This window comes from Mustelus asterias, chromosome 17, assembly GCF_964213995.1.
Source record: "Mustelus asterias chromosome 17, sMusAst1.hap1.1, whole genome shotgun sequence".
NCBI lineage: Eukaryota > Metazoa > Chordata > Chondrichthyes > Carcharhiniformes > Triakidae > Mustelus > Mustelus asterias.
The window spans coordinates 86,122,913-86,140,268 of NC_135817.1; the positions used below are offsets into that span (position 1 = coordinate 86,122,913).

At 48.6% G+C, this 17,356-nt stretch overlaps 1 protein-coding gene across 1 annotated transcript in view; it reads left to right on the forward strand.

The window, feature by feature from the left end:
* The window catches only part of robo2 (roundabout, axon guidance receptor, homolog 2 (Drosophila)), a 530,474-nt gene that overhangs the window by 327,012 nt on the left and 186,106 nt on the right, over nt 1-17,356 (forward strand). Inside the window, exons 3-5 of the mRNA XM_078233065.1 lie at nt 11,303-11,460; nt 13,013-13,133; nt 16,178-16,316. Of these exons, the coding sequence (XP_078089191.1) occupies nt 11,303-11,460; nt 13,013-13,133; nt 16,178-16,316 (418 nt within the window). The remainder of the gene's footprint in view (nt 1-11,302; nt 11,461-13,012; nt 13,134-16,177; nt 16,317-17,356) is intronic.

Consider the following 17,356-nt stretch of genomic DNA (forward strand, 5'->3'; position numbering starts at 1 on the left):
TCACTGTCTCACTGTCACTGTCTCACTCTCACTGTCTCTCTCTCTCTGTCTCACTGTCAGTGTCTCACTCTCACTGTCTCACTGTCACTGTCTCACTGTCTCACTCTCACTGTATCACTGTCACTGTCTCACTGTCTCACTCTCACTATCTCACTCTCACTGTCTCACTGTCACGGTCTCACTGTCACTGTCTCACTCTCACTCTCAATGTCTCACTGTCTCACTGTCACTGTCTCACTCTCACTGTCTCTCTCTCTCTGTCTCACTGCCAGTGTCTCACTCTCACTGTCTCACTCTCACTGTCTCACTCTCGCTGTCTCACTCTCACTGTCTCACTCACACTGTCTCACTGTCACTGTCACTGTCTCACTCTCACTCTCTCACTCTCACTGTCTCACTGTCTCAAACTCACTGTCTCACTGTCACTGCCTCACTCTCAATGTCTCACTGTCTCACTCTCACTGTCTCACTCTCACTGTCTCACTGTCACTGTCTCACTCTCACAGTCTCACTGGCTCACTCTCACTGTCTCACTCTCACTGTCTCACAGTCTCACTCTCACTGTCTCTCTCTCACTGTCTCACTCTCACTGTCTCACTCTCACTGTCTCACTTTCTCACTGTCACTGTCTCACTCTCACTGTCTCACTCTCACTGTCTCACACTCACTGTCTGTCTCTCACTGTCTCACTCTCACTGTCTCTGTCTCACACTCACTGTCTGTCTCTCACTGTCTCACTCTCACTGTCTCACTCTCACTGTCTCACTCTCACTGTCTCACTGTCTCACTGTCAGTGTCTCACTCTCACTGTCTCACTCCCACTGTCTCACTCTCACTGTCTCACTCTCACTGTCTCACTCTCACTGTCTCACTCTCACTGTCTCACACTCTCACTCTCACTGTCTCACTGTCTCACTGTCACTGTCTCACTCTCACTGTCTCTCTCTCTCTGTCTCACTGTCAGTGTCTCACTCTCACTGTCTCACTGTCACTGTCTCACTCTCACTGTCTCACTGTCACTGTCTCACTGTCTCACTCTCACTATCTCACTCTCACTGTCTCACTGTCACGGTCTCACTGTCACTGTCTCACTCTCACTCTCAATGTCTCACTGTCTCACTGTCACTGTCTCACTCTCACTGTCTCTCTCTCTCTGTCTCACTGTCAGTGTCTCACTCTCACTGTCTCACTCTCACTGTCTCACTCTCGCTGTCTCACTCTCACTGTCTCACTCACACTGTCTCACTGTCACTGTCTCACTCTCACTCTCTCACTCTCACTGTCTCACTGTCTCAAACTCACTGTCTCACTGTCACTGCCTCACTCTCAATGTCTCACTGTCTCACTCTCACTATCTCACTCTCACTGTCTCACTGTCACTGTCTCACTCTCACAGTCTCACTGGCTCACTCTCACTGTCTCACTCTCACTGTCTCACAGTCTCACTCTCACTATCTCTCTCTCACTGTCTCACTCTCACTGTCTCACTCTCACTGTCTCACTTTCTCACTGTCACTGTCTCACTCTCACTGTCTCACACTCACTGTCTGTCTCTCACTATCTCACTCTCACTGTCTCACTGTCTCACACTCACTGTCTGTCTCTCACTGTCTCACTCTCACTGTCTCAGTCACACTGTCTCACTGTCTCACACATATATTCTTCAATTCTCCACTCAAAGGCAGATCCTTGGTGATTATTTGCTGGATTTCAGTGAAGTGCTGAGATTTTAACTGCAGATAGGCTGTGGAAACTGACCCTGGGTTGACCTCAACTAGAACCGCAATCAAAACCCACAGCGGACATCTTCATGGACACCAAGCCCCATTCACCCATCAGCCCTGTGCTTGCTGTTTTGCATTGGCTCTGGATTCAAACCCCTCCAGCCCTAACCCCTCCCTGTCTCTGTAATCTGATCCCACACCCCTCCCATAAGTTTGTGCTCCTCTGATCCTGGCCTCTTGAGCATCCCACTTTTAATTGGGAGTAAGGGGAGGCGATGACCTAGTGGTATTATCGCCAGACGATTCATCCAAAAATTCAGCGCATGTTCTGGGGACCCGGGTTCAAATCCCGCCACGGCAGATGGTGGAATTTGAATTCAATGAAAAATATCTGGAATTAAGAATCTACTGATGACCATTGTCGATTGTCAGAAAAACTCATCTGGTTCACTAATATCCTTTGGGCAATGCTTTGTTGGGACCAGAAGCTAATAAGAGTGAACTCTTCAGGGAAGGGTGCACTTGGACAGGCACCTCATCAGCTGGAAAATCTTGGAACTTACAAAGGGCTTTCCTCACACTGTGAGGATTCGGGGTAGACCATTTAGGATGGAGATGAGGAAACATTTCGTCACCCAAAAGAGTGGTGAGCCTGTGGAATTCATTACCACAGGAAGTAGTTGATGCCAAAACATTGAATGTATTCAAGAGGCGGCTGGATATAGCACTTGGAGCGAATGGGATCAAAGGTTATGGGGAGAAAGCAGGATTAGGCTATTGAGTTGGACGATCAGCCATGATCGTAATGAATGGCGGAGCAGGCTCGAAGGGCCGAATGGCCTCCCCCTGCTTCTACCTCCTATGATTCTGTGGCCTTCTATTTCTGACCAAGATTCTGGGATCTCGGATGGCACTGAAGAATTCTCGGTGATTTACGGAACACCGGTTAGGCTCCAGCTGGAATGTCGAGCCCAGTTTTGGGCACTATGTACTTCAGAAAAGACGTCAAAGTCTGGGCGAGGTCACAGAGGAGATTCATGGGAATGGTGACTGGGGACAAATGGGATTCCGGAGAATCTGGGATTGTTCTCGAGCACACGGGGGAAATCCAGGGAGAGATTGAATGGAAGTGGTTAAACTCTGAGGGATTATGATTGAGTCGATAAGGAGAAAATGCTTCCAGTGGCAGAAGGGCAAAAATTTAAGGTGATTGGCCGAGGTGGCATGAGGAGAAAGGCGCTAATGCAGTGATGGGTTGTAATCTGAATGCATTGCCTGGAATCAGATTCTGGGGCAATTTTCAAAAGGGGGAATTGAATAAATACTTGAAGTGCAAACAGTTTGCAGGACTACGGGGAAAGAGCTCCATTACAGAGCTTGCCCAGCACGATGGGCTAAATGGTATCTTTTCTGTGCTGCGCGACTCTACGACAGTGAGGATGCCTTTCCTGGAGGTTGCTGGCACACTGCGGAGAATTTGCATTGGCCTTAGACTTCCATTAAATAAGCCTTTGATTTGATTTATTATTGTCACATGTATTAGTAGACGGTGAAAAGTATTGTTTCTTGCGCGCTATGCAGACGGAGCATACCGTTCATAGAGAAGGGAAGGCGAGAGAGCAGAATGTAGTGTTACAGTCATAGCTAGGGTGCAGAGAAAGATGAACTTAGTGCGAGGTAGGTCCATTCAAAATCTGACAGCAGCAGGGAAGAAGCTGTTCTTGAGTCGGTTGTTAGCACAGTGGTTAGCACTGCTGCTTCACAGCTCTAGGGTCCCGAGTTCGATTCCCGGCTCGGGTCACTGTCTGTGTGGAGTTTGCACATTCTCCTCGTGTCTGCGTGGGTTTCCTCCGGGTGCTCCGGTTTCCTCCCACTGTCCAAAGATGTGCGGGTTAGGTTGATTGGCCAGGTTAAAAAATTGCCCCTTAGAGTCCTGGGATGTGTAGGTTAGAGGGATTAGCGGGTAAAATATGTGGGGGTAGGGCCTGGGTGGGATTGTGGTCGGTGCAGACACGATGGGCCGAATGGCCTCCTTCTGCACTGTAGGGTTTCTATGATTTCTATGATTACGTGTCCCGACAGAAGAAGGTGGAAGACAGAATGTCCGGGGTGCGTGGGGTCCTTGATTATGCTGGTTGCTTTTCCGAGGCAGCGGGAAGTGCAGACAGAGTCAATGGGTGGGAGGCTGGTTTGAGTGATGGACTGGGCTTCGTTCGCAATCCTTTGTAGTTTCTTGTGGTTTTGAGTAGAGTAGGAGCCATACCAAGCTGTGATACAACCAGAAAGAATGCTTTCTATGGTGCATCTGTAAAGATTGGTGAGAGTCGTGGCGGACATGCCCAATTTCCTTCGTCTTCTGAGAAAGTAGAGGCATTGGTGGGCTTAATTAACTATAGTGTCGGCATGGGGGACCAGGACTGGTTGCTGGTGATCTGGACACCTAAAAACTTGAAGCTCTTGAGGCTCGAGTTTCCAGCTTGCATTATGTGACTTCGGAGGTCACATATCAGCTGACTTGTTAATTAGCTGCAGGAAAGCTGACGGCCTATTTTTCCTCAAATTATGCATTCAGAAACCTACCCTTGTTTCCATTAGCGGAGTAATTACCAATCAGTTAATCATTGAGTGGCCAAATTGATCTTAACCAGTGAGGAGTAACAGTCAAACTTTCTCTGTCTGGCTTGTGCGGGGAAACTTAGTTGGCCATGAGGCAGCCTCTGTTTCACCTCTGACCTCCCCATTCTCCCTCTCCCTCTCCATCACAAATGTCCTTGCCGTTAATTTCTCAGCTTTGCTGCACCGTTCTTGACTTTACTGATTGATCCGCACTGGCTAATGGACCGAGAAGAATCTTGAGGAAACTGTGACCCATCAGCTCCCTGAATAGATGTTTATCCCTCGTGGTTTCTGAGTGCGTGTGAGCGTGCTTTGGCTGGAAAATTGTTGGCCTTCAGAAAACAAAACTCCCCTCTGGTCCTGTTCACTGCTCGCTGCCCTGGATCCTGCAGCCATACGGCGGGCTGCGTTTCCACTCTCGTTCACAGACATTAATTCCCTGTAATGTACCATCGATAATTAAGTTTAACCGCCTTTAAACTAAACACAAGGCAGAGATTGCAGTGTGGATGCGGCGGAGATTAAATTCACCTCAGCTTGGCTGGCTGGGGCTGATGTCCCACTGCCTGTTGAAGGGGAGACTTCACCCATGCCTTCAAAAATTATGAGGGGGGTTTTTGATCGAGGCTTGAGGGACGGAAACCGTTTCACTCAATAAGTGGGTCAGCAACGAGGGGGCCGTGGAGTTCAAAAACTGGCAAAGGAAGGTGGAGGGACATGAGGAGACGTTGGAGCGTCTCAGATCCGAATCACATGACCTGGTGGAAGCAGATTGTCTCAGAACCTTCAGAAGTTGGTGAGACACATGTTTGAAGATCAATACTTTGCAGGGTTCTGGGCTTAAAGCCTCAGTCAGAGGTTAAATGGGAGTGTTCCTTTAAAGGGCCAGTACGCACACGATGGGCTGAATGACCTCCATTCGTGAATTAAGATTCGATCATTCTCAATAATGGGAATGGGGATGAAATGTTGGTGCAAAGGACAATCAAGAATCGTCCAGTCAGGAAAGAAAGAGTCTCTTTGCACTCTGACTAGGCAAGGAAAGCAGAGGCTCTCTGAGGATGGGCATGTGAGATGACCAAAGGCAGGATCATGGGGCGGTGGGGGGGGGGGGGGGGGGGTGTTGTAGGGGGGAGACAGTCAGAGGCATGAAACTTCCAGGAATACATTCAACCAGATTTAGTAACACTATTGCTACGTGTAACCATTCCTGTTCACCAAATAACAACTGCACCATTTATTTATTTACATGTAACCAGAATACAGAAGCTTACAACCGCATACCCCATTGCCCAGCACCACAGACACTAGCAGCTCCACCGTGACATTCATAAATTGCAGGAACACACTCACTCACTCACACACACTCACACACACACTCACACACACTCACACTCATTCACACAGTCACACACACACACTCACACACACACACACACACTCACTCACACATACTCACACACACACACACACACACTCACACACACTCACTCACTCACACACACTCACACACACACTCACACACACTCACACACACACTCACACACACTCACACACTCACACACACACTCACACACACACTCGCACACACTCACACTCATTCACACAGTCACACACACACACTCACACACACACACACACACACACACTCACTCACACATACTCACACACACACACACACACACTCACACACACTCGCACACACTCACTCACACACACACTCACACACACTCACACACACACTCACACACACTCACACTCACACACACACTCACACTCACGCTCACACACACACTCACACACACACTCACACACACACACTCACTCATACTCACACACTCACACACACACTCACACACACTCACACACACTCGCACACACACTCGCACACACACACACACACACTCACTCATACTCACACACACACTCACACACACTCGCACACACACTCGCACACACACACACTCACACACACACTCGCGCACACACACACACTCACTCACACTCGCGCACACACGCACACACACACACTCACACACACACTCATTCACAGTCACACACACTCACACAAACACACACACACACGCACACACACTCACTCACTCGCGCACACATGCACACACACACTCACACACTCACTCGCACACACACACACTCACACACACATACACTCACACAAACACACACACACACACACACAAACGTACACACAAAAACACAGACAGGCACACAGGCAAAGAAGCTGAGCAATATTCAGAATCATATGCACATGGATATATACTGGATCTTATTTAACCCCGTGCTGTACCTGTCCTGAGAGTGTTTGATGGGAACAGTATAGAGAGAGCTTTACTCTGTATCTAACACGTGCTGTACCTGCCCTGGGAGTGTTTGATGGGGAACAGTGTAGAGGGAGCTTTACTCTGTATCTAACCCCATGCTGTACTTGGCCTGGGAGTGTTTGATGGGGGCAGTGTAGAGGGAGCTTTACTCTGTATCTAACCTCGTGCTGTACCTGTCCTGGGAGTGTTTGATCGGGACAGTGTAGAGGGAGCTTTACTTGTATCTAACCCCGTGCTCAACCTGTCCTGGGAGTGTTTGATGGGGACAGTGTAGAGGGAGCTTTATTCTATATCTAACCCCGTGCTGTACCTGTCCTGGGAGTGTTTGATGGGGATAGTGTAGAGGGAGCTTTCCCCTGTATCTGACCCCGTGCTGTACCTGTCCTGGGAGTGTTTGATGGAGACAGTGTCGAGGGAGCTTTATTCTATATCTAACCCCGTGCTGTACCTGTCCTGGGAGTGTTTGATGGGGACAGTGTAGAGGGAGCTTTACCCTGTATCTGACCCCATGCTGTACCTGTCCTGGGAGTGTTTGATGGGGACAGTGTAGAGGGAGCTTTATTCTATATCTAACCTCGTGCTGTACCTGTCCTGGGAGTATTTGATGGGCACATTAAGAAGTCTCACAACACCAGGTTAAAGTCCAACAGGTTTATTTGGTAGCCGACGCCACTAGTTTTCAGAGCACTGCTCCTTCGTCAGCTGAGTGGGAGTTCTGTTCACAAACAGGGCATATAAAGACACAAACTCAATTTACAGAATAATGATTGGAATGCAAGTCTTTATAGCTAATCAAGTCTTAAAGGTACAGACAATGTGAGTGGAGAGAGCATTAAGCACAGGTTAAAGAGATGTGTATTGTCTCCAGACAGGACAGTTAGTGAGATTTTGCAAGTCCAGGCAAGTCGTGGGGGTTACAGATAGTGTGACATGAACCCAAGATCCCAGTTTAGGCTGTCCTCATGAGTGCGGAACTTGGCTTTCAGTCTCTGCTCAGCGACTCTGCGCTGTCGTGTGTCGTGAAGGCCGTCTTGGAGAATGCTTACCTGAAGATCAGAGGCCGAATGCCCGTGACCGCTGAAATGTTCCCCAACAGGAAGAAAACAGTCTTGCCTAGTGATTGTTGAGCAGTGTTCATTCATCCGTTGTCGTAGCGCCTGCATGGTTTTCCCAATGCACCATGCCTTGGGACATCCTTTCCTGCAGCGTATCATGTAGACAGCGTTGGCCGAGTTGCAAGAGTATGTACTGTGTACCTGGTGGATGGTGTTCTCACGTGAGATGATGGCATCCATGTCGATGATCCAACCACGTGCTGTACCTGTCCTGGGAGTGTTTGATGGGGACAGTGGAGAGGGAGCTTTACTCTGTATCTAACCCCGTGCTGTACCTGTTCTGGGAGTGTTTGATGGGGACAGTGGAGAGGGAGCTTTACTCTGTATCTAACCCCGTGCTGTACCTGTGCTGGGAGTGTTTGATGGGGACAGTGTAGAGGGAGCTTTACTCTGTATCTAACCCCATGCTGTACCTATCCTGGGAGTGTTTGATGGGGACAGTGTAGAGGGAGCTTTATTCTGTGTCTAACCCAGTGCTGTACCTGTCCTGGGAGTGTTTGATGGGGACAGTGAAGAGGGAGCTTTACTCTGTATCTAACCCCATGCTGTACCTATCCTGGCAGTGAACCCCCACCCACCAACGAAGGGACAGCCTGTTCCGAAGGCTTGTGGCTTTTGCTATCAAATTAACCTGTTGGACTTTAACCTGGTGTTGTTTGACTTCTTACTGTGTTTACCCCAGTCCAACGCCGTCATCTCCACATCGTGTTTGATGGGGACAGTGTAGAGGGAGCTTTACTCTGTATATAACCCCATGCTGTACCTGTCCTGGGAGTGTTTGTTGGGGACAGTGTAGAGGGACCTTTATGGTATATAAGTATGTTGCACCTGAACCTCACCCTGAATATCCAATTCGGAAAAGTATTTTGATCACTGATTAACACTGAATTGATGTACAGAGTAGCTTATTGAGATTGGAATTGTCCATGTTCCAGTTATGGATGGAGGTTGATATGTGTGCAGGGTGTTTTGATTGTACAGTAACAACAATTCATGTCTGTATTTGATCATCGGTTCAGCCTCATTGCAGCAACGTGAACTGGGGAGGTGACATCATCTCTTTGAAGAATGGGGACTATTGTAGGAAATTGGCTTGACTTTGATTTCTGATTGGATCCAGTGAAAATATAACTTTATATTTCACTGACTTTGTAATTCATGTGGTTTAAATAATACTGATCACCAAATGCCTGGCTGCAGAGTGTGCCAGGACCACATTTGATATTCAAGACACCATTTAGTTGACTGACATGTAACTCTACCCATGCTTGTTTGAACAAGTTGTATTTAGAATCTCCTTAGCGCTCTATTACCCAGCAAGAATTCTCATGATTGGTTGCAATCAGAAGTTATTATTTAGCACCCTATTCAATTAAGCTCAGAGCAATTAGCTGGGAGGGTGCTAAGAATGCTTGGACACTCTTAATAGGATTAGACCAAAAGCAAAAGTGTTTGATGGGGACAGTGTAGAGGGAGCTTTCCTCTGTATCTAACCCCGTGCTGTACCTGTCCTGGGAGTGTTTGATGGGGACAGTGTAGAGGGAGCTTTACTCTGTATCTAACCCCATGCTGTACCTGTCCTGGGAGTGTTTGATGGGGGACAGTGTAGAGGGAGCTTTACTCTGTATCTAACCCCGTGCTGTACCTGTCCTGGGAGTGTTTGATGGGGACAGTGTAGAGGGAGCTTTACTCTGTATCTAACCCCATGCTGTACCTGTCCTGGGAGTGTTTGATGGGGGACAGTGTAGAGGGAGCTTTACTCTGTATGTAACCCTGTGCTGTACCTGTCCTGGGAGTGTTTGATGGAGACAGTGTAGAGTGAGCTTTACTCTGTATCTAAGCCCATGCTGTACCTATCCTGGGAGTGTTTGATGGGGACAGTGTAGAGGGAGCTTTACTCTGTATCTAACCCCGTGATGTACCTGTCCTGGGAGTGTTTGATGGGGACAGTGTAAGACCATAAGACATGGGAGCAGAATTAGGCCACTCAGCTCATCGAGCCCGCTCCGCCATTCAATCATGCTTATTTTTTTCTCATCTCCATTCTCATGCCTTTTCCCCATAACACCTGATCCCCTCATTAATCAAGAACCTATCTATCTGTGTCTTAAAGACACTCAATGACCTGGCCTCCACAGCCTTCTGCGGCAAAGAGTTCCACAGATTCACCACTCTCCGGCTAAAGAAATTCTTCCTCATCTCTATTTTAAAGGATCGTCCCTTTAGCCTGAGGTTGTGCCCTCTGGTTCTAGTTTTTCCTACCGGTGGAAACATCCTTTCCAGGCGTTGCAGTATCCTGCAAGTTGCAATAAACTCCTCCCTCATCCTTCTAAACTCCAATGAGTACAGACCCAGAGTCCCCAACCGTTCCTCATACGACAAGCTCTTCATTCCGGGGATCATTCTTGTGAACCTCCTCTGAACCCTTTCCAAAGCCAGCACATCCTTCCTTTGATGCGGGGCCTAAAACTGCTCACAATACTCCAAATGGGGTCTGACCAGAAGTACAGCCCTCAGAAGTACATCCCTGCTCTTGTATTCTAGCCCTCTCGACATGAATGCTCACATTTGCCTTCCTAACTGCCCACTGAACCTGCACGTTAACCTTAAGAGAATCTTGAACAATGACTCCCAAGTCCCTTTGTGTTTCTGATTTTCTAAGCATTTCCCCATTTAGAAAATAGTCTATACCTCCATTCCTCCTTCCAAAGTGCATAACCTCACACTTTTCCACATTGTATTCCAGCTGCCACTTCTTTGCCCATTCTTCTAACCTGTCCACATCCTTCTGTAGCCCCCCCTGCTTCCTCAATACTACCTGTCCCTCTACATATCTTTGCATCACCCGGGTTAGACAGGGTCGTTTCAGAAAGAATGTTCCTAATGGTGGCGGGGTCCAGAACTCGGGGTCATAGTTTGAGGAAAAGGTGTAAACCTTTTAAAACTGAGGTGAGGAGAAATTTCTTCACCCAGAGGGTGGTGAATGTGTGGAATTCACTACCACAGAATGTAGCTGAGGCCAAAACATTATGTGGTTTCAAAAAGAAGTTAGATATCGCTTTTGGGGCTAAAGGGATCAAGGGATATGGGGGGAAGGGGAGGATCGGGATATTGAATTCGATGATCAGCCATGATCAAAATGAATGGCGGAGCAGGCTCGAAGGGCCGAATGGCCTTCTCCTGCTTCTAGTTTCTATGTTTCTATCTATGTCACTCTTAATATTCTTTGTCTGACAAAAGTTTATCAATATTAGTTTGGAAAGGTTCTTTGTGTAAAGGAATGTTTCCTGACTTCAGCTAAAGGCTATTGAGAGATATGGAGCAAAGACATACCAATAAAGCTTAGCTACAGATCAGCCATGATCCAATGGGATAGTGGGCCAGATGGGATGGGCTGAATGTCCTCCTCCTGTTGCTGTGTTGGAAATCTAGCCCTCAGGTTCCACTTGATCATTGATGCCATTTCCCATCGGGCTCTAACCGCCTCTGCCTCTCTTGTCTGCAGTGCTCCGAGATGACTTCCGACTGAACCCCACCGATGTCGTCGTGGCGGCGGGTGAACCCGCCATCATGGAATGCCAACCACCCCGGGGGCATCCAGAGCCAACCATCTTCTGGAGGAAGGACAAGGCCACCGTTAACGACCGCGATGAAAGGATAACGGTGCGTACGTCAAAACTGCTCATTGGTGCCCTGGCTCCCTCGATGGATACACGGGAGGTCAGACAGGGCCGGTGTGGGGCAGGGAGGAGGCTGAGTGGCTCACTTGGCTTGGCATTAGCTTTCCAGTATTCTGCTGGGGTGCTAGGTTCCCATGTAGGTTTGCAGGAAGCACCCTCTGTTAAATGATTTTGGGCAATTCTAACAGAGTCCCTGGGCTGGATGTAGGGGATAGGGTTGAGGTGTGTATGTGTGTGTGGGGAGGGGGCGGGGGGAGGGGGCGGTGGGGGGGGAGGGGGGGGAGAATGAGAATGGGGGCAAAGGTGCACAACACGAAACTATCATGAATTCAGCCTAATTGGAAATCGGACACAGCGAGGTTACAGGGTGGCTGAATGGGGAAATGGAGAGAAACAATCTCATCCAGGCAGGAGGGGGGAAACTTTTGAGCACGCAATGGAGAGACTTTGATGGGGGGACAGTGTAGAGGGAGCTTTACTCTGTATCTAACCCTGTGCTGTACCTGTCCTGGGAGTGTTTGATGGGGACAGTGTAGAGGGAGCTTTACTCTGTATCTAACCCCGTGCTGTACCTGTCCTGGGAGTGTTTGATGGGGGACAGTGTAGAGGGAGCTTTACTCTGTATCTAACCCCGTGCTGTACCTGTCCTGGGAGTGTTTGCTGGGAGAAGTGGGTGATTTCAATTGGGAAATATTTCAATCCGTGCCATCTTCATTTTGAGGTGCGAACGATATTAAAGCAAAAGGCACTTTTCATGTAATTTTCCGGACAAGTTGACCTGTGACCTGTCTGTATACTGATAGCTTCTGGAAGTATGATAAGAGCTGATGGAGTGATAGAATGATACAGCGTCGTAGGGCACCACCTGGCCCAACGTGCCTCTGCTGGGTGTTGGAAAGAACCGCCTAAGTTAGCCCCATCCCCACTTGTTCCTTCCTCTTGGCCTTCACATCTTTCCTTTTTAAGTATTTTCCAATGCCCCCCTTTGAAGTTACTGCTGAACCTGCTTAGATATAGCTCTCGGGGCTAAAGGGATCAAGGGATATGGAGGGAGCGGGGATCAGGATTATGAATTTGATGATCAGCCAATGAATGGCAGAGCAGGTTCGAAGGGCTGCATGGCCTACTCCTGTTTCTAGTTTCTATGTTTCTATGATTCCACCGCCGTCTCAGACAGCGCGTTCCAGATCACAACAACCCACTGTGTGATAAGATGTCTCCTCATCTCCCCTCTGGTATTTTTGGAAAAGTCCCTTAAATCTGTTTCCACTAGTGATTGACCCTCCTACTGCTGGAAACACGTCCTGCTTACTAACTCTACTTAAAGGTTTGTCATCTCGTACACCTCTGTTTAATCTCCCATTCACTTTGTTTGCTCCAAGTAGAAGATTCCCAACTTCAGCCTGCCCATCCAACTGTCGCCCCCTCCTCCCTGGTGATAAAAGACTGGGAATAGATGAGAAGTAAAGCAGAGAGAAAACCCCCAATCCTGATAGGTCTTTGCTGTTTTGTTGGATTTCCCTTTTGTCTCTTAGATGCGTGGAGGCAAACTGATGATCTCAAACACCAAGAGGAGTGATGCTGGCATGTATGTCTGTGTGGGGACCAATATGGTGGGTGAACGAGACAGTGATCCCGCTGAACTGACTGTGTTCGGTAAGTCCTAAACTGACAACTTCCTCAAACCAGTTTTTTCCTCATTTATTTTTTTGTTAGTCGGGAAACTCTTCTTGGGTTTTCTCCCAGCGACACAAACCAAGACACAAGCGTGACGTTCTCCCGCACTGGCAACGGCTGAGGGCAAGATGGAGGCATGTGAGGAAGGCCCTTTGCCTCATCCTATCCACCCACAGCAAGCCAATCCCTCCATCCCAGCCATTCTATTGCCAATGGGAAAGTGAAGATTGCAGGGTGACCCAATGGAGGCCTTTAAAATTATGGAAGAGATTTGATCAGAGCGAGGTGCAGAGATGTTTCCACCTCCGGGAAGAACACAATTCGACAGCTTTATCATGAGAAAATCCCAACAGGGAATTCAGGAGAAATCTCTTTTCCCAGAGAATGGTGATTTGGGATGCTGCCTGGGATGGAACATTTAATTCATAAAGAGAGGTTGGAAAGGCTTGGGTTGTTTTCTCTGGAGCAGAGAAGACTGAGGAGCGACCTGATTGAGGTGTTCAAGATTATGAGGGGCATGGACAGGGCGGATAGGGAGCAGCTGTTCCCCTTAGTTGAAGGGTCAGTTATGAGTGGACACAAGTTAAAAGTGAGGGGTGGGAGGTTTAGGAGGGATTTGAGGAAAAACATTTTTACTCAGAGGGTGGAATGCGCTGCCTGGGAGGGTGGGAGAGGTGGGATGCCTCACATCCTTTATAAAGTAGCTGGATGAGCACTTGGCACGCTATAACATTCAGGGCTATGGGCCAAGTGCTGGCAAGTGCGATTAGGTGGGCAAGTAAGGGTTTTTCGTGCATCGGTGCAGATTCAATGGGCCGAAGGGCCTCTTCTGCACTGTGGTATTCTGTGATTCTGTGAGAAAGTGGAACTCCCTGCCACAGGGAATGGTTGAGGTAAACAGTATAGATATTTAATGGGAGGCTCGATAAATGCATGAGGAATTAAGGAAGAGAAGGGTCTATTGAAATGGTGGGAATGGCACAAATCAGTTGGGTCAAATCAGCTGCTCCTTCACTCCATGTAAGGGATAATTAACTATCTGATGGTAGGCTGGGCCTGGTAAAAGTTGTAATACCTCCAAAAGGTAAATAGCTTGTTGGAGAATAACTGTTGTGGCAGGATTCCAGGACACTGCTAGCATTATACACCACAAAGAGCAGTCAGTTCCTTCACCTGAGATCAGAGGGAAGGTGGAAGGATGTTGATGTTGTCGTGAGAATTTATAAAATTGGAATTCTTGAGGGTAATACAATTGCAAGCACGCAGATAGTGACTGAGGCCGGCCTGGTAGCATTCAGCCAATGTTCTGGGGACCCCGGTTCGAATCCCGCCACGGCAGAAGGTGCAACTTGAATTCAATAAAAAATAGCTGGAATTAAGAATCTACTGATGACAGTGAAACCATTGTCGATTGTTGGAAAAACCCATCTGGTTCAATCATGCCCTTTAGGAAAGGAAATCTGCCGTCCTTACCTGGTCTGGCCTACATGTGACTCCAGAGCCACAGCAATGTGGTTGACTCTCAACTGCCCTCTGAATGAGGGCAACTCGGGATGGGCAATAAATGCTGGCCAGCCAGCGATGCCCATGTCCCATAAATGGATTTTTAAAAATTATACACAGGCCGGGGCTGATGCGGAGTTAACTTATCACAGCCACTGTTCACTGTGGCGCCCCTTATGGTCACATTGCCCACATAAGCTTGCTGCTTAGACCTTAACATGGAGATTGGCTGCTTAGGTGAGCAGGCACAAGCGGGGAACAGGAGGATTTGAGCATTTGAGGAACTGAGGCTCCATGGAGGAGCTTTCTTTGGGAGAAGAGAGATTGAACAGGCTGGGGATCCTCCTCATGATAAGTAATGATGTTGGGGTGATTTGATAGAGTTCCTTAAAATTATCTTGGTGCTCAGAATGCTAGAAATAGGGGAAAACATTCCCACCTGTTGGAGAGAACATAGGAGGGTGCATGAATCTCAGAAAGTCACGAATAAATACGGCAGGCACGGTAGCACAGTGGTTAGCACTGCTGCCTGACAGCGCCAGGGACCCAGGTTCGATTCCAGCCTTGGGTCACTGTCTGTGTGGAGTCTACACATTCTCCCTGTGTCTGCGTGGGTTTCCTCTGGGTGCTCCGGTTTCCTCCCACAACTCCAAAGGTGTGCGGGTTAGGTGGATTGGCCATGGGAAATTCTCCCTTAGTGTCAGGCGAACTAGCAAGGGGAAATGCATGGGTTTTGGGACTAGGGCCTGGGTGGGATTGTGGTCGGTGCAGACTCGATGGGCCGAATGGCCTCCTTCTGCACTGTAGGATTCTATGATTTTAAATCCAATCGGGCATTCGGAAGAAACCCTTTTATCCGGAGAGTGGTGAGAGTGAGGAACTCACTCCCACAGGGAATGGCTGAGGTATAGATAGATTTAAGGGAGAACTCAAGATGTACATGAGGGAGCAAGTAGTAGACGGACATGCCGCTGGGGTGTGATGGGGTCAGGTGGGAGGAAACATCTGTGGAGTATAAACACCAGCTCAGACCTGAGGGGCTGAATGGCCTGTTTCTAAGTTGTCAATACAGTGTAATCAAAAGGGAATCTTGTTCCTTGGGGGTCCCCTGTGCCAAGCTTATCGTTGGATTGCCTGCTCTCCTTGGAGCTCTCGGAGGCTCCCATCGTGGCTATGGATTGAGATTAAAGAGGGGAAAAATGGCAGAATTGTGACTTCAGTGGCAAAGGGCGGGAGGTCACAAATTGCTAATAGAAGCGAGGGCGGGTGTGTGAGTAATGTGTTTTATTTCAACGCAAAAAGCGGATTTCCCTTGTGGGAGATTACACAGTGTAGGCAAACGGTGCAGGTGATTCGAATCATGTTAATCTCTTCATAAAGGAAGTTAATTATCAGGGGCATTCTGTGTGACTGCAAGGCACTCGAGTAGCAAATTACTGCTCCTTGCCTCACCTCCGATCCTGCTCTTCATTCACAGCCCACTTGTCTGTTTTTGTCTTTTTAACGTTGCTGCTTCCCAGAACGTCCCGTCTTCATCAGGAGGCCCATTAACCAGGTGGTGCTGGAGGACGATGCGGTGGAGTTCCGCTGCCAGGTTCAGGGCGATCCTCAACCCACGGTGCACTGGAGGAAGGACGACACCGACGTGGCCAGAGGCAGGTTCGTGCACTTCACTCAGGGCGATGTCGTGCTGCCTTGCCAGTCTAGAAATGGTTGTTGCCGCGGACTCATGATTCACTCGGTTATCGATTAGCAATGACTTCATTGTCGCTTCATCACCAAAATCAAACTGCCCTGGAAAGATTACCACAAAATCATCACCAACAAACCTGACAAAATCATTCACTGTCCTGGGAGTGTTTGATGGGGACAGTGTAGAGGGAGCTTTACTCTGTATCTAACCCCGTGCTGTTCCTGTCCTGGGAGTGTTTGATGGGGGACAGTGTAGAGGGAGCTTTACTCTGTATCTAACACCGTGCTGTACCTGTCCTGGGAGTGTTTGATGGGGACAGTGTAGAGGGAGCTTTACTCTGTATCTAACACCGTGCTGTACCTGTCCTGGGAGTGTTTGATGGGGACAGTGTAGAGGGAGCTTTACTCTGTATCTAACACCGTGCTGTACCTGTCCTGGGAGTGTTTGATGGGGACAGTGTAGAGGGAGCTTTACTCTGTATCTAACCCCGTGCTGTACCTGTCCTGGGAGTGTTTGATGGAGAACAGTGTAGAGGGAGCTTTACTCTGTATCTAACACCGTGCTGTACCTGTCCTGGGAGTGTTTGATGGGGACAGTGTAGAGGGAGCTTTACTCTGTATCTAACCCCGTGCTGTACCTGTCCTGGGAGTGTTTGATGGAGAACAGTGTAGAGGGAGCTTTACTCTGTATCTAACCCCGTGCTGTACCTGTCCTGGGAGTGTTTGATGGGGACAGTGTCGAGGGAGCATTACTCTGTATCTAACACCGTGCTGTACCTGTCCTGGGAGTGTTTGATGGGGACAGTGTAGAGGGAGCTTTACTCTGTATCTAACCCCGTGCTGTACCTGTCCTGGGAGTGTTTGATGGGGACAGTGCAGAGGGAGCTTTACTCTGTATCTAACCCCGTGCTGTACCTGTCCTGGGAGTGTTTGATGGGGACAGTGTAGAGGGAGCTTTACTCTGTATCTAACCCCGTGCTGTACCTGTCCTGGGAGTGTTTGATGGG